General features: G+C 53.9%; 1 protein-coding gene across 3 annotated transcripts; it reads left to right on the forward strand.

The window, feature by feature from the left end:
- The first annotated feature begins 95 nt into the window (after positions 1-95).
- On the forward strand, positions 96-18,794 carry LOC138811358 (numb-like protein). Of its 3 annotated transcripts, none has more exons than XM_069999103.1 (10): positions 96-164; positions 5,062-5,146; positions 6,358-6,497; positions 8,201-8,275; positions 8,374-8,448; positions 8,941-9,081; positions 14,487-14,676; positions 15,673-15,978; positions 16,419-16,541; positions 17,586-18,794. In XM_069999103.1, exons 3-10 carry the CDS (start codon positions 6,372-6,374, stop codon positions 18,236-18,238), a joined length of 1,689 nt encoding a protein of 562 aa, XP_069855204.1. In that variant the 5' UTR covers positions 96-164; positions 5,062-5,146; positions 6,358-6,371; the 3' UTR covers positions 18,239-18,794. The 3 variants fall into 3 exon arrangements, with proteins under 3 accessions (XP_069855204.1, XP_069855202.1, XP_069855203.1); XM_069999101.1 differs by lacking the exon at positions 96-164 and adding an exon at positions 447-616; XM_069999102.1 differs by lacking the exon at positions 96-164 and adding an exon at positions 447-616 and having other exon boundaries at positions 15,676-15,978.
- Positions 18,795-19,399: the final 605 nt, after the last annotated feature.

Here is a 19,399-nt window from a genome sequence, read left to right on the forward strand (position 1 = left end):
GGTCCGTCCCCCGCTTCAGGGTGAAAAGCGCCTCGTCACCGTTTCTGCCCGCCCCCGCCAGGCCGGGAGAGCCCGGGGTTACGGGAAGATTTGAGGACAGTCGGCCGCACGGCGCCTCCCAGAGCGGTTCTTCTGGACGCGGCACTGTCGGGGGGGAATCTGAGGTCAGGGGTGACAGAAGGCGAGGGGGACCCCCACGCTTGACAGCCCCGGGGACGGGGGAGGGGCTGGAGAACCCAGCCGGGTTCCCCCGGCCCGCCGAGCCCCACCGGACCAGGGGGGCGGGGCGGGGCGGTGTCCGCCAGGAGGGCGGGGTTGTATTTGCATACGAGGCGGGGCCCTTTGCGTGTGCAGCCGGCGGCGAGCCAATGGGCGTGGAGGGGCGGGGCGCCGAGGCGGGAGGGACGCTCCCCCGCCCCCGCAGCGGAACCCTCCGGGGAGCCGAGCTGGCTCGCGCGCGTGCATCCCGCACCAGCCTCCGGCCCCGGGCCCGGTCCGCGTCACACCGAGCCGCCGCCGCCACAGCAGCCGCAGCCACTCGGGAAGCCAGGCCCAGCCGGGGCCGCGGGAGGCGGGGGCGCCGGGGCCCTGGATGTCCCGCAGCGCGGCGGCCAGCGTGAGAAGGGTGGGAGGGAGGGAGGGGGGCTCGGGTCGGGGGCGGTGTCGCTGATGTGGCGGAGGGTGGGAGGCGGCCGCGGCGCCCGGATGGAGGGGAGATGCCAACACTGGAGAGGGGGGTCCTGGCTGGGGACCCGGGAACAGGCTCTCCCCCCCAGCCAAAAACGGGGAGACGGGAGTAGGGGGGAGTGGGTTCCGGCACGGGCCAAGACCCTGGAACTAGGGATCTTAGACATAGGAGACCCCCCCCCCCGACCGAGGACAGAGGTCCAGAAATTCTAGGGACAACTCCCTAAGCAAGGTTTGGGGGATAGGGTCTGGGACACAGCCCCCCCCCCCAATATCAAAACCATGGCCTCGGAAGCGATTCCAGACAATCCTCATCTTTCCTAGCCTGAGGGGGAATGTGAGCACAAACCTCAAAGACAAGGTCTTGGGGTGGGGGGCCTGGGTACCACTTAACCACCAAGCCGAGGATGGGGGTTGGGAGGCATGTCAGATTCCAAGCAGTCTTCCCCTAGGCCTTAGAAGGAGGCACCCAGAACAGTCTTCCCACCCCTACCCTAGTCCTTGGGCGGGTCCCAGGCACATCCCCTCCTCAAAACAAGGTGCCCCCCCCCCCCCGCCGTGCCTGGAACTCCACCTCATTCCATCTCCACTGGAGTCAAACACAGAGGATTCAGACAACCCCCACCCCCACGCTTGGTCAAGGGTCTCAGGGCACAGGTCTCCTAGGCCACCCTCTTTGTCCCTAGGGCTGCCCAGCTGTCCGAAAGGCCCCACCCACAGACGGTACACAGCCGCCCCCCTCCTCCCAGACCTAGCCTCCCAGGCTCCAGGATACAGGCTGGGCTGGGGGCCACTCCCCAGAGACCCCATGCAGAGCTGCTTCAGTGACCAGCAGCTTTGTATATGGTACCTGAAGGGTGGGGGGGGGCAGGGAACAAGGGATGGGGACATACGTGACTAGGAATGTGACCCCATGTTTGTGTATATGTATGTGTGTGTGTACTAAAGCTGGTGACTGTGAGGAATCCTGCTTAGTATGTGTGCATGTTGTGGTGGTGGTAGGGGGTGTTTGTGGTGATCCTAGTATTTGTGAATGACAGCTGCTCCTTGTACAGAACCCTCTACTTGTGAGTCTGTGTTTGGGTGAGAACATGGTTGTGGTTGTGTGGTTGTGTCTTCTGGCCCTGTGTTTTGTGTGCCTTGGTGTGTAACAACGATGTGGGTGATTGTGTGTGTTCAGTGGAGTTCTGTCTGTGAGGCCTTGTTTCATGTGTGACTCTCCTGGTGACTTGAAAATGTATTTCTGTGTGTGTGACACACTCTTGTCTGTGTAAGTCTGGGTGTGTGGCTGCCATCATATCCGTGCCTATGTGATGGAGGCTGTGTGTGTGTAAATGACTCTGCTTGTAGCTGCGTGTGTACTTACAGTCTCTTATGTGTGATTTGGATTATGTATTTATTTAATCAAGTATGGCTCAAGATCTAATGTTTGTGAGCTGGCTCAGGGACTTGGGGTGTGTGTTTGGGGTATGTGACCGGCTATGTCCTGGTGTAACCTGAATGGCTCTGTGTGTGTGTGTGTGTGTGTGTGTGTGTGTGTGTGTGTATGTGTGTGTGTGTGTGTGTGTCCTAATCGGTGGGAATGTGCGTGTCTGCAAAATGTAGCTCTGTGTGTATGTGAGCATGCTCATACATGTGCTGGATTACCTGAGTTTGAATCTCTGAGATTTGGTGTGGTGGTGACTGCCCATGACACTGCAAATAACTGTCTAGGACCGTGTAAAACAAGTTACAAATGCCACGCATAGCCTACCTCGTTTCTTCTCTTTCGCCTTCCTCTTCCTCCTGTTCCTCCTCCTCTTTCTCTTCTTTTTCCATTTTTTTCTCTCTCTCTTTTTTTTTTTTTCTTGTTGGTCGTGGGGCCTGAACTCTGGGCCTGGGCGCTGTCCCTCAACTCTTCAGCTCAGGGCAAGAGCTCTACCACTTGAGCCACAGTGCAACTTTCAGTTTTCTGGTGGTTTATTGGAGATAAGAGTCTCACTGACTTTCCTCCCCAGGCTGGCTTTGAACCATAATCCTCAGATCTCAACCTCCTGAGTAGCTAGGATTGCAGGCATGAGCCACCAGCACCCTTTTTTTTGTTGTTGTTTTAATTGGTTATAGGACTTGAAATCGGGGCCTGGAGGCTGTCGCTGAGAGTTCTTTTGCTCAAGGCAATCACTCTACTACTTTGAACCACAAGGTTACTTCCGGTTTTCTGGTGGTTAATTGGAGGTAAGAGTCTCACAGACTTTCCTGTACAGTCTGGCTTTGAAACCACCATCCTCAGATCTCAACCTCTTGAGTAGCTAGGATTACAGGCATGAGCCACCAGTGCCTAGATCTACATAGTTTCTTCTGTACACACACCCAACTGTGTACTTGTGTTATGGGCAATTGAGCTGTGTGCTAATGGCTCTATTAAGTGTGTAGGTGGGGCTGTGACTTTCCACCTGTTCATGTGAAGCTGTAATGACACATGACTTGTGCATTACCTGAAGAGGCTGTGTCTCTGTGTAAGAGGGTGACCTAGGAGAACATTGTAGGCACACTGACCATGGCGGAAGTCTGGGTATTGTGGACACTGATGCTGTGTGTGTATGTGCACAGGACCCTTTCTGGAATGTGTTGGTTATGTGAGAGTGGCCTTTCTTAGGGATGTTTGTGTCTGGGTTGTATGCTGGGTCTTTCATGTAGCTGCCTGTCTCTGTAATGATAGGCTATGGCCATTAGTACAGCACATGGCTTGTGTGTAGAAAGAAGTGTCATGTAAGAGTGATTTGTCATGTGAATAATAGTGAGACCAAATGTGAGCACTTAGCTAAGTTTTTCTGTCTCATAAAAGGTGTGCTGGTGGCCAGGTGCTAGTGGCTCATGCCTATGATCCTAGGAAGCTGAGATCTAAGTTCGAAGCCAGCCCGGCAGAAGTCCATTAAGCTTTTTTTTTTTGTTGGTCATGGGGCCTGAACTCTGGGCCTGGGCACTGTCCCTCAGCTCTTCAGCTCAAGACTAGCTCTCTACCACTTGAGCCACAGTGCCACTTCCAGCTTTTTCTGCTTATGTGGTGTTGAGAAATCAAACCCAGGGCCACCTTCTCAGCCCCTCCATTAGACTCCTTTTTTTTTTTTTTTTGTCAGTCGTGGGGCTTGAACTCTGGGCCTGAGCGCTGTCCCTCAGCTCTTCAGCTCAGGCTAGCCCTCTACCACTTGAGCCACAGCACCACTTCTAGTTTTGTGGTGGTTTACTGGAGAAAAGAGTTTCACAGACTTTCTTGCCCAGGCTGGCTTTGAACCACAATCCTCAGATCTCAGCCTCCTGAGTAGCTAGGATTACAGGTATGAGCCACCAGTGCCCGGCTCCATTAGACTCTTATCTCCAATTAACCACCTCCAAACTGGAAATGGCATTGTGGTTCAAGTGATAGAGTGCTAGCCTTGAGCAGAAAAGCTTAGGGACAGAACCCATGTCCTGAGTTCAAGCCCTATGACTGACCAAAAAAAAAAAAAAGTATGCTGGTATGACTGCCCAGGGTTGGGTTGGATGGCTGTGTGTGTGTGTGAGAGAGTTTTATGAAACCAAACACCTGTCAGGCATACAGATGTTATTGTGTGACCATGGAGCTGTGTGGGACAAGTATGTACAGCTGTGATCATGTCATTGCGTGTCTGGTTCCTAGTGGATAACCTGATGGGTGAACTCTGATTGGATAGAATTCTGTCTGGGGGCCTGGGATGTGGGTTTCCTGGGTGGGTGCCTGAGGAAACACAACTGTTGCTGGGTGTGGTTGGACATGTGTCGTCCTTGTGGCTATGCTTGGGCCCTGCTCTGTGTGTATGGCTGAGAAAATGGGAGTGAACAAAGACCACTTGCTAGTGTGACCAGGCTACTGAGGTTGGGACAATCTCTGTAGATGCGGCCCAAATGCCCTGAATAGAGCTGTGTATCTTCCTCCTGGCAACTGTAGGACTGTTTCTGTGGCTCTGAAGTGTAACCTGAAGTGTGCTGTGTGGCTGTGATGGTATCAGTGTGTAACTAAGCATGCAGAGTTGTGACTGGGTGTGCCGGACAACTGTAGCCCTGAGGTGGCTTCATATATGTAAATATATGTTAACCTGTAGCCTTGTGCATGTGTCATGACAAATCCATATCATTCCCTTGAGTACCTAGGGCCTCCTGAGGCCAGCGCATCCCTAACAATACCCCCCACACCTCAGTACACCTACTAGTTCCTAGGCCTGAAGAACCAGGTGGCTGGTCTCCCTGGTAACAGTTGCTATGGCAACCAGGGTTCTCACCAGGGAGCCTGAGATGGAGGGGGTTGGCTAAAGTCCAAAGTAGGGGAACTCATCCCCATCCCAAACAAACTTCTTACTTTCTCCTCCCTCCTTTGGGCAGGGCGGACCCAGGAGGCCTGAACAGCATTTGCCCCCAGCCCCTTGTGGGGCCCCGGGGCCTCCTGAGACCTTCAGGACGGAGTCGGGTGAGTGACCTGTTGGGGTCCAACAGAGGCTGGGTAGGTGCATGGGCCATCAAAGGCCCTGAGTTCCAGATACACACCAAAGTCCTCACACTCTCAGTGATTGTGTACAGGATCACACCATTACAGATTCATACATTCTTTACACAGCCATTGACTTAGTCACACACACACACACACAGATGATTCTTTCAGCTCCATGCATACTTACCGATGAGTGACAGGCATACTTGAAGATGTGCTAAGTAACTATTCCTTCATATTGCTAAACTGGCACATGGGTTCACATGGATGGATTGTACACACATTCCCCAGACTCACCAGGAACCACAGGCACTCATGAGATACACACTCAACAATGCACAAGCCAGGTTGGTACCATACACCTGTAATCCAGTACTCAGGAGGCTGAAGCAAGAGGATGGCAAATTCAGGTCAGCCTGGGCTACACAGTGAGACCCTGTCAAAAACAAAAAACCTGGGCACCAATGTCTCACATCTGTAATCCTAACCACTCAGGAGGCTGAGATCTAAAGATCTCAGTTCAAAGCCATCTTGGGCAGAAAAGTCTGCAAGATTCCTATCTCTCATTAATGAGCAAAAAGGCAGACTGGGAGCATAGCTCAAATAGTGGGCACCACCTGTGAGAGAAAAAGCCAAGGGAGAGCTCAAGGCCCTAAATTCAAGCCTTGGTACCGGTATAAACACACACATATGTACACTCTTACCTCTGACATCACAAGCACAGCCCTTCTACGCCCCCTGAATCCCACACCAGAACCCCGTGCCCCTGACCCATTCAACTTCCAACTCCTGGGCCTTTTCATCAGTGCACCTTCAACCCAAATACTCCTAAAGCCCCTGACTGTGTGACCCCTGACCCCTATATGCCCTCTGATCCTAGTGTCCTCCAGTGTCTGACTTCCTTCCCGTCCTTTGGATCTTCAGGCTTCTTGTACTCACATCCCAGCTTCCAAACCCCTAAAGCCGTGAATCATGACCCTCACCCCTACCCCAAACTGCCCTATTCCTTCGTCCCTTGTTTCTGAGCCCCTTGGGTGCCACACTCCAGCTCCCCGGCCCTCCCCCGTGTCCCTTTCCTGGACTGTGGGTTCATGTCCTCTCACCCTGTGACCCCCCCCCCGACCCTGAAACCCCACTTCCATGTCAGCTGACCCCCGCCCTTGCCCCACTCTGCTGTCCTGTGTCACTAGACGGGGCGGGCACCATGAACAAGTTACGGCAGAGCCTGCGGCGGAGGAAACCAGCCTACGTGCCCGAAGCATCGCGCCCGCACCAGTGGCAGGCGGACGAAGACGCTGTGCGCAAGGGCACCTGCAGCTTCCCGGTCAGGGTGAGTGGGCGGGGCAGAAGGCGGTGGGCGAGGTGGGTGGGGCATGTGACTGGGCCGGATGTGAAGTGGTGAGCGGGGCATAAGGCGATGGGAGGGGCATGATGAACAAGGCAAGCGGTAATAGGAATGGTATAAGGTAGTGGGGGCGGGGCACGTGGTGGTGGGCAGGGCCTGTTGTGATGGGGGGAGAAATGGGTGGTGATGGGAGGGGCATACAGCCCTGGGCGTGGTGTGATATGATAGGATGTGCAGTGGTGGGTGGGGCATAAAGTGATAGGCGGGGCGTGAGGCCATGAGAGGGCCCTGATAGGTGGGGCAGGCAGTGGTAGGAGAGACATAAGGCTGTGAGGGGCGGGGCGTGCGTGCAGCAGTGGGCGGAGCCACCTGCTGGGTCCTGCCAGTCTCCATACCAGGCCTGGTGCTGTGAGCAGAGGCTTTCTGTTCTTAAAAAGCTATGGCCTGGGGCTGGGCCATACACGAGGCCCTGGGTTCAATTCCTCAGCACCACATAAGCAGAAAAAGCCAGAAGTGGCGCTGTGGCTCAAGTTGTAGAGCGCTAACCTTGAGCTGAAGAGCTGAGGGACAGTGCTCAGGCCCAGAGTTCAGACCCCACGATGGACCAAAAACAAAAAAAAGCTATGGCCTGCTGGGTGCCCGTGACTCACGCATGTGTCATCCTAGCTACTCAGGAGGCTGAGATCTGAGGTTCAAAGCCAGCCTGGACAAGAAAGTCCATGAGACTCTTATCTCCAATGAACTACCAAACAAATGGAAGTGGCGCTGTGGCTCAAGTGGTAGAGTGCTAGCCTTGAGCTAAAGAGCTTGGGGGCCCAGAGTTCAAGGCCCACGACTGACAAAAAAAAAAAGCTATGGAGCCTGTTGGAGTTGACATAAAACCCAGGACAAGTTAATTTGTACCAGGAAAATAGCACCTGGAGGGTGTCCTGCTTGGTATTGGGGGAGAGGCTACCCAATTCCCTGGGGACTCACAAGAACCCCACTAGAAGGTCACGCTGGAAAATATTGGTAGCATTCGCAAAGCCCTCAACTGTTAAGGGCTTAAGGGTTTTGCTTTAAGACAACCAGAACTCTGTACAACATACTTTGTTGTGCTGTTCCCATGGGAAGACAGCAGGATTGAGGGCCTTGCTGTGGAGCTCAGCCCTTTCGTGGCTGGGGGGGCTCAGGCTAGCTCTTCTGCCTAATTTTCCCTTCCCCTGAGTGTGAGGAAGGGGAGACAGCCAGTGGAGGATATGCTGTTGAATTACAGCTCTGGGCAGCCAAGCTCCATTCCACCTCCCATCAGTCCTTGCCAGGGCAGAGGGCGGGGGACTGGCTCTGGCTCTTTCTACCTGTGGTCCCAGGAGGCAGAGCAGCCTGGTGTAGCCTTCAACCAGTCCCCTCAGCCACAAGGATGCAAACCCAGCACCATCGTTAAGCAGCAGTTAAGGCCCCAGGACAGAGCAGCACAAAAACACCAAACAAAAAACACTTCAATCCACACCTGTGTTTCCTCAGCTGCACATCTGGGCTGGGAAATGCACTGCACACCTCAACTTGCATTGAGGTGGTGCAGAATGAACGCATTCCCGTCTCTGATGGGCCTGGCACGGTGCCGGGTGTGTGGCATCTGGGTAGTGAACCCAGGAAAGGCTCCCAGGTGCTTATTATTTCCTGTCTCTCCATCCCCATCTCCACTCAAGTACCTGGGCCACGTGGAGGTGGAGGAGTCCCGAGGCATGCACGTGTGTGAAGATGCTGTGAAGAAGCTGAAGGCGGTGAGTTGAGGGGGGCCGCTGGAGCCAGGGAGGAGGTGAGGCCAGCCTGGCACAGGCGGCCCTGACCAGGCCCCTCTGTGCCCTGCCCCCTCCCCCAGATGGGCCGGAAGTCCGTCAAGTCGGTCCTGTGGGTGTCTGCTGATGGGCTCCGAGTAGTGGATGACAAGACCAAGGTAGGAGGCCCCCTCCTCCCACCCTGCTCCAATCAGGCCAAGGATACCTGGCCACGCCCCCTGGGACCTTCCCGACCCTCCTCTCCCACAGGGCTCTTGTAGACTGTGCCATGTGTTCCTGTAAAGGCTGCAGCTCGCTGCACAGTCCTAATTCAGAAATGAGGGCTGCAGTTATTTGCGAGTTGGTATAGAGTGGGTGAGAGCACGAACTGGAGCGGCCGCCTCAGCACGGATCCCAGCCACCCCCTCACCAGCTGGGGCGGGAGGGTGGGGGGAGCCTGGCCAGGAGACTCACCCCTTCCGGGCTTCAGTGGCCTCTTCTTAAAAAAAAAAAAAAAAAAGGGAGGGAGGTTGTGAGAGATCCTTCCAGTAGAGAGAAAGTCTGTAAAACCTGTTTAAACACTGGCCACAGTCAGGTGAGCATGAGGGTACACGCCTGTAATCCCAGCACTCAGGAGAGAAGGTTCACGCTGTGCACGTGCTTCCTTCTAGGACCTGCTGGTGGATCAAACCATCGAGAAAGTCTCCTTCTGCGCTCCTGACCGCAACCTGGACAAGGCATTCTCCTACATCTGCCGGGATGGCACGACTCGCCGCTGGATCTGCCACTGCTTCCTGGCGCTCAAGGACTCTGTGAGTGTCATCCAAACCGTCCGCCGCAGACCCTGCTGCTGTCCCCACTCAAGTGTTTCCCATACCTTGCCCTTCTTATTTCCCAATTTCCCAATGCATGCTGGGCTTGGGAGTGCATACCTGTCATCTCCGCAATCAGGAAGTTGAGGCTGGAGGACCCTCTGTTTGAGGCTAGCCAGGACTATGTAGTAAGGCCTTGTGTCAGAGAGAGAGCAAGAGAGAGCCCAATCCTAATAACTCTGAGCCCCCAAAATTAGTACCCCCAATCTGCCCACTTACACATGTAACTTGAACTGACAGAAGAGTGGAAACCACATTTATATTGATTGAGTCTCTTGTAAATGGCGCTAGCAAGGGTTGATACGGGAATGCTGGCGCCTGGGACAGCTGCTCTTCACTGAACTCAGCAGAGTACGCAAGGGCGGAGTCAGTTTGCTATTGCTGGGTCACAAAGCACCCCTAAATTTTATAGTTTGAAATTGAAATCACGGCCTTTTTGGGAAGGCCAGCTGCACGGCTCTGGCTCCAGGATGTCTCCTGCCATTGCTAGCCTCTGGGCTGATGACATCAGGAGACTAGCCAGATGTCTTCCTGTGGTGGTAGGATCTCCCCAGGGCGTCTTTCCAATGTGGAAGCTTCTAGAGAACTTAGGCTCAAGGAAGTCTCAAGGAAGAAAGTGCCAAATGTGTCGGTGCACGTCTACAATCCCAGCTGCTCCAGAGATCGGAGGATTACAGTTCAAGGGTGACTGAGCAAAAGTACAAGACCCGATCTGAAAAATAATGAAAGCAAAAGGGGCCTGGGGGTGTGGTTCAAGTGATAGAACACCTGCCTAGCAAGCAAAGGTGCTAAGTTCAAAGTCCAGTACCTCCCCTAGCCCCACTCCCCCAAAAAAAGAGATGAAGGTAGGGGGGCCAGGAGAAAGCTGTATTGCGGTTTTGGACTGGCTATCACCCAGCATGGCTACCATGGTACTGTGTTTGTTCCAGGAGAGGACCAAGACTCCACCAGGGGTGGGGGAGTGGAACCTTCTAGAAGAGCACATGTGGGCCAGAAATTTGTTGTGGCTATTTCTGGAAGATCTGTTGGCGCATGGCAGGGGGTGTGGATTTGGTGTCTAGCCACCCGGCTGTGTGGGCCCAGTGCCATGACCCCCTTTGGGGAGAAAGGGGGGCTCCTCAGGAGTCACAGGAGGGCTCATTGTACTCCCACCCAGCACAGTCTCTCGAGGCCCAGAGTGACTCAGTGGATGGAAATATTTAGGGAAGAGAAGCAAACCAAACTGTGAGAGAATCAGGCTCGGGAAGACCGAGGAGCAGTAGGTAACTGCTTTCTCAAATCTGAGCTTCAGGGTTAAAATACTCGTGGAATTCCTAGGATTCCTCAAATGTAACCTTGTTCATTTTAAGTGACTTTCACATGAAATTAGTTATTTTAGCCAAGTGCGGTTGGTGGCGCACGCCTCTAATCCCAGCACTTGGGAGGCTGAGATAGATCATGAATCCCAGGCTGGCCAAAGTGGTAGAGTGCATGCCTAGGAAGCGTTGAGAGCCTGAGTTCGAACTCCAGGACCACCAAAACAGAAATAAATAGCAAAGGATGGTTTTTGTTTTTCAGTCAGTCATGGGTCTTGGGCCTGGGCACTATCCCTGAGCTCTTTTGCTCAAGGCTAGTGCTGTATCATTTAGAATCACAGCCCTACTTCTGGTTTTCTGGTGGTTTATTGGAGATAAGAGTCTCACAGACTTTCCTGCTGAGTCTGACTTTAAACTGGGATCCCCAGATCTCAGCCTCCTGAGCGGCTAGGATTTCAGGCATAAGTCAGCAGCACCCAGCCAGAAGACTTAAAAAATATACAATTTTATAATTATTAAGGTAATGTACAGAGGGGCTACCATTGCATAAGTCAGGTAATGGATATATTTCTTTTTTTGGACAATGTCATACCTTCCTTCAAGACTCTTGAAGAAAATACCACCGACAAAATATTAGAGATGCTAGGGACACATGGCTCACACGGGGGGGGGGGGGGGGGGGCCGAGATCTGAGGATCACCGTCGTTTGAAGCCAGCCCAGGCAGGAAAGTCTATGAGACTCTTTTTTTTTGGGGGGGAGGAGGTCCAGTCGTGGGGTCTGAACTCTGGGCCTGGGTGCTGTCCCTCAGCTCTTCAGCTCAAGGCTAGCACTCTACCACTTGAGCCACAGCGCCACTTCCGGCTTTTCCTTCTTATGTAGTGCTGAGGAATCAAACCCAGGGCCTCAGGCATGCAAGGCAAGTGCTCTACCACTGAGCCACCTTCCCAACCCTCTATGAGACTCTTATCTCCAGTGAACCACCAGAAAGGCCAGAAGTGGAACTGTGACTCAAGTGATAAGAGTGCCATCCTTGAGCAAAAGAACACCACAGGGACAACCAGCCAGGCCCTAAGTTCAAGACCTGGGACCAGCAAGTGCACACAAAGACACAAATTAAGACAGAAATATGTACAGTGACCTTTGGTGTATTCAAAATGACAACTAACTGTCATTTCTCTGATTCCACAACATTCCCACCACCCTAAGGAGGCCCCTATACCCATGAAGTTGCCTGCCCTATCCCCTCCCCACCCCGAACCCTGGCCAGCAGCTACTCTGCCTTCTTCAGGGATCTGCCTGTTGTGAATGAGACAGAATCATATGTCTGCCTTCCTTCACTGGCCATGATGTTTCCTACCCTCAGGTGTTAGAGCTGAATTTTTTTTTCTGGCCATTCCTGGAACTTGAACTCAGGGCCTAGGCACGGTCCTTGAGCTTCTTTTACTCAAGGCTAGCATTCTACCACCTGCGCCACAGCACCACTTCTGGATTTTTCTGTGTATGTGGTACTGAGGAATTGAACCCAGGGCTTCATGCATGTGAGGTGAGCATTCTACCACTAAGCCATATTCCCAGCCCTGCATTCTTCTTTTTATAGCCAAGTAATATTCCACTGTGTGGATTCTTCAATTGATTAATACTATTCTGCCCCTCCATTTATGGATATTTGGGTTGTTTTCACCTTTGGGAGGTTTTCACTTTATGGAGGTATGTTTGCCTGTGTTTAGTTTGTTTTGTTTGTGTTGGGCCTTGAATTCAGAGCTTCAACCTCTTGCTTAGCTTTTTTTTTTTTTTTGGTCAGTAATGGGCCTGAACTCCAGGCCTGCACATTATCCCTCAGCTCTTCAACTCAAGGCTAGTACTCTATCACTTGAGACACAACACCACTTCTGGCTTTTTCTGCATATGTAGTGCTGAGGAATCAAACCCAGGGCCTCATGCATGCAAGGCAAGTGCTCTACCACTGAGCCACCTTCCCAGCCCCAGCTTTTTTGCTTTTTTATTTTTTAAATCATGGCTGAGCTCTATCACTTGAGCCATACTTGTAATTCTAGCTTTTTGCTGGTTAATTGGAAGTAAGAATCCCACAGACTTTCCTGCCTGGGCTGGGCTGGCTTTGAACCATGACCCCCCAGATCCCAGCCTCCTGAGTAGCTAGGATTACAGGTTTGAGTTACCAGAACCTGGCTTTGAGGGTTTTGTTGTTTTTTTTCTTGATCGTAGGGCTTGAACTCCAGGCCTGGGCGCTGTCCCTGAGCTCTTTGCTCAAGGCTAGCACTCTATCATTTAGAGTCACAGCGCCACTTCCACTTTTCTGGTGGTTCATTGGAGATAAGAGTCTCTCAGACTTGCTGCCTGGGCTGGCCATTATCCTCAGATCTCAGCCTCCTGAGTAGCTAGGATTAAAGACATGAACCACCAGAGCCTGGCTTTGAGTTTGTTTTTTTTTTTTTGTCGGCCGTGGGGCTTGAACTCTGGGCCTGGGCGCTGTCCCTCAGCTCTTCAGCTCAAGGTGAGTGCTCTACCACTTGAGCTACAGCGCCACTTCCGGTTTTCTGGTGTTTTATTGGAGATAGGAGTCTCACGGTCTCTCCTGCCCGGGCTGGCTTTGAACCATGATCCTCAGATCTCAGCCTCCTGAGTAGCTAGGATTACAGGCGTGAGTCACTAGCGCCCGGCTGAATTATTTTTTTAAGATAAGATTTCAATGTGTATCTCAGGCTGGGCTGAAACTTGCTATATAGTCCAGGTTAGCCTTGAACTTGAAATCCTCCTGCCTCAGCTTCCAGAGTGCTGGGATTACAGGCCTGTGTCACCAGGCTGGGCTTTAGGTTACGTTCTGTATGTGGGGTGTGAGGGGGGGGTAGTCCAACTCTCCAAGAATGCAGGTATTGATTTTTGAGGCGTTGTCTTTCCCCGTGGAGCCCTGTGGACCTCCTTATTGAGGACAGTAGAGGCTGTGAGTGGAGGTTGATTTCTTTGCTCTCAGCTCTGTTTGCACTGCTCTGTGTGTGTGTGTGTGTGTGTGTGTGTGTGTGTGTGTGTGTGTGTGAGCATGCATGCATGCGTGTCCCTGAGCCAGTGCCATGCTGTTTTGATTAATGTCGCTGCATAGTTAAGTTTTGAAATCAGCAAATGTGATGATTCTCCTTCTGTATTTTCTTTTTCTTTCAGAGTTGTTTGGGCTATTCTGGATTTCTTTGGAACTCCAGATGAATCTTAGTGTTGGCTCATTTCGGCAAAGAGTACAATTGGGGGTTCTGATAGTTGGTTAAATCTGTAAATTACTTCGGGACATACAGCCATCTTAACCATAAATTAAGTTTTCCAATCTTTGTGTGTGTGTGTGTGTGTGTGTGTGTGTGTGAGACGTGTGTGCATGCGTGTGTGTGACCACAAGTCCTGGGGCTTGAACTCAAGTCCTGGACACTGTCCCTGAGCTTTTTTTTTTTTTTTTTTAAACTCGTGGCTAGCACTCTGTCACTTAAGCCACAGCTATACATCCAGCTTTTGGGCGGTTAATTGGAGTCTCACAGTCTTTCCTGCCTGATCTGGCCTCAAACTTCAGTCCTCCAATCTCAGCCTCCTGAGTAGCTAGGATTATAGGCAATGAGCCACTTGCCTAGCTCCTAGATTTGTGTCTGGCATGTTTCACTCCAGCTGCTATTTGATTTATGGTGGAGATTTTGTTGTTCTGTTAGTTGGGGTTTGCTTTTGAGCCAGGATCTTGGTTTTTCCACCCAGGTTGGCCTTGAACTCCTGGCTCAAGACATAATCCTGTCTCCGCCTCTGGAGTAACTGAGACTATGATTACACACACACACATACCCATGCTGGGGATGAGCCCAGGGCCTTTGCATGTGCTGGGTCATCTCCCTAATGCAGAGCCACACCCCACCCCAGGACCTGCCACTTGTCACCCTGGTCTACAGTACTGATGAACCACCCAGGCCCCGAGAGGTGCAGGAACCCTTTTGGGAGCCCCACACCCAGAGCTGGGTCCACGCCCTGACATCTCTGACGGACCCCCGCCCCATGTGCATGTACAGGGAGAGCGGCTGAGCCACGCCGTGGGCTGCGCGTTCGCGGCCTGCCTGGAGCGGAAGCAGCGGAGGGAGAAGGAGTGCGGCGTGACGGCCGCCTTCGACCCCAGCCGCACCAGCTTTGCCCGCGAGGGCTCCTTCCGCCTGTCGGGTGGCGGGCGGCCTGCCGAGCGCGACGCCTCAGACAAGAAGAAAGGTGGGTGCTGCCTGGAGAGGGGAGGGGCGCTGCTGGAGTCGGGACCCTGCTTGGGAACAGCACTAGAGGCTCCTGTTGGCCTGCCTGGACGGCTGCACCCATCAGCCTCACGCCTCGGCCTCATGAGTAGCCAGAGAAGTGTGTCTATGCGTGCCAGGCCTGGGGCTTGAACTCAGGGGCCCTGGGCACTGGCTAGCGCTCTACCACTTGAGCCACAGCTCCACGTTCAGCTTTTTTGGTGGTTAATTGGAATTGAGCCTCACAGCTTTCTGCCCAGGGCTGGCTTCAAACCGCAACCTCAGATCTCAGTCTCGTGAGTAGCTGGGATTACAGGCGTGAGCCACCAGTGCCTGGCTTTCCCCTGCTTTTTTTTTTTTTCCCCCAGTCCTGGGGCTTGAACTCAGGGCCTGGGCACTGTCCTTGAGCTTCTTTTGCTCAAGGCTAGCACTCTACTACTTGAGCTACAGCACCACTTCTGGCCTTTTCTGTGTATGTGGTGCTGAGGAATCGAACCCAGGGCTTCATGCATGCGAGGCGAGCGCTCTAGCACTGAGCCACCTTCCCCTGCTTCCCAGCCTTCCCCTGCTTCTTAAGCCTGAGTGTGGAGAACTGGCTTTCCCAGCAGTCAGAAGATAGTCTCAGTATGCAGGAGGCCAGTCTGAGGCACTGGAACAATCTAGAAAGCTAAAAGGATACAGCTGTGCCAAGCCAGGTGTAGGATAGAAGAAGAACAGGGGTATCATTGAGGTGAGAAGGATGATGAAAGGAAGAGGAAGCTGGCCACCACTAACTCACACCTGCAATCCTGGCTACTTGGGAGGCTGAGATGGGGAGGATTGTGGTTTGAGACCAGTGTAGGGTACTCAGGGTACCCTTTTCTCAACCAATAGTTGGGTACAGTAGTGCACACCTGTAATCCCAGCCAGCAGGAGGCTGAGGTTGGGAGACTTAGGTGGGGGATGTGAGATGTCACCTGACCATCTCTCATGTCTTTAGCAGAGGCAGTGGCTGCTCCGGCTGTGGCCCCTGGCCCTGCCCAGCCTGGACATGTGTCCCCAACCCCCGCCACCACATCCCCCGGTGAGAAAGGGGAGGCAGGCACCCCAGTGGCCGCAGGCACCACGGCAGCCGCCATCCCCCGGCGCCATGCCCCCCTGGAGCAGCTGGTCCGCCAGGGTTCCTTTCGAGGGTTTCCAGCTCTCAGCCAGAAGAACTCTCCATTCAAACGGCAGCTGAGCCTGCGGCTGAATGAGCTGCCATCCACTCTGCAGCGCCGGACTGACTTCCAGGTGAAGGGCACAGGTGAGCCCGGACCCAGGGGGAGCACCGATGTGGGCAAGGAAAGAGGAAGATGGTTCACACCGTGTGATTGATGAGCACTGTCTGCTGGGAGCAAAGGCTCGATGGGTGGGACATATCATGATCAATTGATAATGTCTGCAGAGAATAAGGAATTGGAGGAAGGGTATGAAGAGCTGGGAGTGGTTGGCATGCCTGTAATCCCAGCACTCAGGAGGCCAAAGCAGGAAAATCATGTGTTTGAGAACAGTCTGGGTTGCATAGGAAGGAAGGAAGGAAGGAAGGAAAGAGGACATAAAGGAAATGAGTGACATAATACATCCAGGAAATAAGTCTGCCTCTCACAAGGGAAAGAAGAAAAGCAGCATATATGCTGTTGGGAAGGAAAAGAGCCGGGATCTCCAAGGACCTGCTCACTGATCTCTGCCTTTACCTTTTCCCAGTGCCCGAGATGGAGCCGCCGGGTGCCAGCGACAGTGACAGCATCAATGCTCTGTGCACACAGATCAGCTCCTCTTTTGCCAGCGCTGCTGCCCCTGCATCAGGACCACCGCCTGCCGCAGCAGGTACGGCAGCCCCTCACTGGGCACACACCCTCCAGGGCACCTTCCTACAGCCCCTTCCCCATTTACGGCCTCCTTGGACAACCTGGGAATTTTGTTTTGTTTTGTTTTGTTTTGTTTGGTCCGGTCGTGGGGCCTGAACTCTGGGCCTGGGCGCTGTCCCTCAGCTCTTCAGCTCAAGGCTAGCGCTCCACCACTTGAGCCACAGCACCAGTTCCGGCTTTTTTCTTATGTGGTGCTGAGGAATCGAACCCAGGGCCTCAGGCATGCAAGGCAAGCGCTCTACCACTGAGCCACCTTCCCAGCCCAACCTGGGAATTTTGGATGGCTTAGAGTGAGAACCATTGATCATCCTAGAGCCATGGGATCATCTTAGAGCCATAGAATTATCTAGAGCCAGGAGATCACCTGGGAACCGTGGGGTTACCTTTGAACCGTGGATTACTTTAGAACTATGGGATTATCTTAGAAGCTTGGGATCATCTTAGAACCATGGGGGCACCTTAGAACTATGGGATCATCTTAGATCATGAGTCATTTTAGAACCGTAGGATTATCTTAGAACCCTGGGATTATCATAGCATCATGGTTCATTTTAGAACCGTGGGATCACCTTAGAACCATGAGATCATCTTAGGACTGGCAAAAAAAGAAACATCTATGCAGTCCTACGATCTTTTTTTGTTGTTGGTGGTGGTGGGGCTTGAACTCAGGGCCTGGGTGCTGTCCCTGAGCTTCTTTGTGCTCAAGGCTAGCGCTCTACCACTTGAGCCAGTGCCACTTCTGCTTTTTGAGTGATTCATTGGGGGTAAAATCATAGGGGGACTTTTCTGCCTGGGGTGGCTTCAAACCATGGTCCTCAGATCTCAGCCTCCTGAGTAGCTGGGGTAACAGGCGTGAGCCCCCAGCGCCTGGCAGTCCTAGGGTCTTAAAAAGGCTAGAATCAGAGGTGAGGTAGCTCCAGAGCCGCCCCCTGATGCCCAGCCATCCACACTCCCAGCTTGGCACTGCCCCATGCCCTTTCACCCACCTTCTCTGCTCTCCCAGGATCGTCTGCCTGGGGTGAGCCCGCAGTGCCCCCTGCAGCTACCTTCCAGCCTGGACACAAACGGACACCATCAGAGGCTGAACGATGGCTGGAGGAAGTGTCTCAGGTGGCCAAAGCTCAGCAGCAGCAGCAGCAGCAGCAGCAGCAGCAGCAGCAGCAGCAGCAAGCCACCTCGGTGCCCACCGTACCCCCTGCCCTACAGCCCTTCCCTGCCCCCGTGGGGCCCTTCGACACCACACCCGCCCAGGTGGCGGTGTTCCTGCCACCCCCCCACATGCAGCCTCCCCCATTCGTACCTGCCTACCCCGGCCTAGGCTACCCCCCCATGCCCCGGGTGCCCGTGGTGGGCATTACCCCCTCACAGATGGTGGCCAACGCTTTCTGCTCAGCTGCCCAGCTCCAGCCTCAGCCCGCCACCTTACTTGGCAAAGCTGGGGCCTTCCCACCCTCGGCCGCCCCCAGTGTCCCTGGGGGCCAGGCCCGGCCACGCCCCAATGGAGCCCCCTGGCCTCCAGAGCCAGCCCCCGCCCCAGCCCCTGAGTTGGACCCCTTCGAGGCCCAGTGGGCAGCATTAGAAGGCAAACCTTCCACCGAGAGGCCCCCCAACCCCTTTTCGGGAGACCTGCAGAAGACCTTCGAGATTGAACTGTAGCCCCAGCTGCCCTGCCCACCCAGACGCGCTAGGCGTGCCATGCCTGGGAGTGGGGACCCAGCCTCCCTCCCCTAAGACTGCGCCCCTCAGCGCCCCCCTCTAAGCCCTTCTCTCCACCACCCCTCAGAAACCACTACAGAACCAATATCATGATGCCCAGGTTGCGACAGGATGGAATTCAGGGACCGACCCAGCCTGGCTAAGGGAACTAACTATTTCACTGCTGGACTGAAGCTGGCAATGCCCTGCCCCAGCCCTTCTCCCCTTCCTCCCACCCCCCCCCTTCAGTTCAAGCTACATTTCCCAGTTTCTCTTGTTGCCCTTTCAACTTGCCAGTGTCGCGCAGGATAGAGGAGGGGCTACCCACCTAGGGGCCCTCCTGGGCCCACCCAAGTCTGGTTATCTCCTCTCCCCCCCTAAACACAGCACAAGCTAAGGGCTCCCCTGTGCCCACGCTGCGTTCACTGCCAATGCTGTGCCCACCCCACTGCCTTCCCTCACCACTCGGGGCTCTTTATCATCCGGGGGACCGAGGTCTCATGGGGCAGGGGCCAGGTCGGGGGCCCAGGAGGTGGGGAGGGGGGAGAGGAGATGCTCAGTTACCTCATGTGGGTGCCCGCTGGGGAGGGGAGGGGGTCCCAGAACAAGGAGATGGGGTGCCTGGCGGGTACTTTTCTATCTTTTATTTCCAGATTTTTTTTTTTTTGTATCTAAACTTGCAGATTTGTACTATACAAGGACAGCCAATAAAGGAAGACTGTACTGGTGGCCCTGGGGACGCCTGCAGGGTGTGGGGGGATGGGGCTTTCCTGAGTCATGGGGAGACAGGTGGGAGGAGGAGGGACTCCCTGAGCCCTACCTGTGAGTCATGGCTGGGGCTCAGCTCCTGCGATGTGGGCAATTGCAGGGAGCCCGACGTTAATCACCCCACTTCTATTATTAGCAGACTTGGGATGAGGAAAATAAGAAGGGCAGGTTCTAAAGTACCTCTGATCCCTTTCAACTTTGAGAACAAGTAGCTGCTTCTATAGCTGGGGCCAAGCTCAACAAAGACCCCCCCCCCCCCCCGGGCCAAAAATGCTGCCCGTCTCACAATTCAGGCCAGGCACTTCCCACCTGGTGTAGCCACAAGCTCCAAAAGCTCTCTTGGGATTTTTGGCC

The sequence above is a fragment of the Dipodomys merriami genome, unplaced genomic scaffold (assembly GCF_024711535.1).
Source record: "Dipodomys merriami isolate MVZ:Mamm:240054 unplaced genomic scaffold, mDipMer1.0.p SCAF_52, whole genome shotgun sequence".
Taxonomy (NCBI): Eukaryota; Metazoa; Chordata; class Mammalia; order Rodentia; family Heteromyidae; genus Dipodomys; species Dipodomys merriami.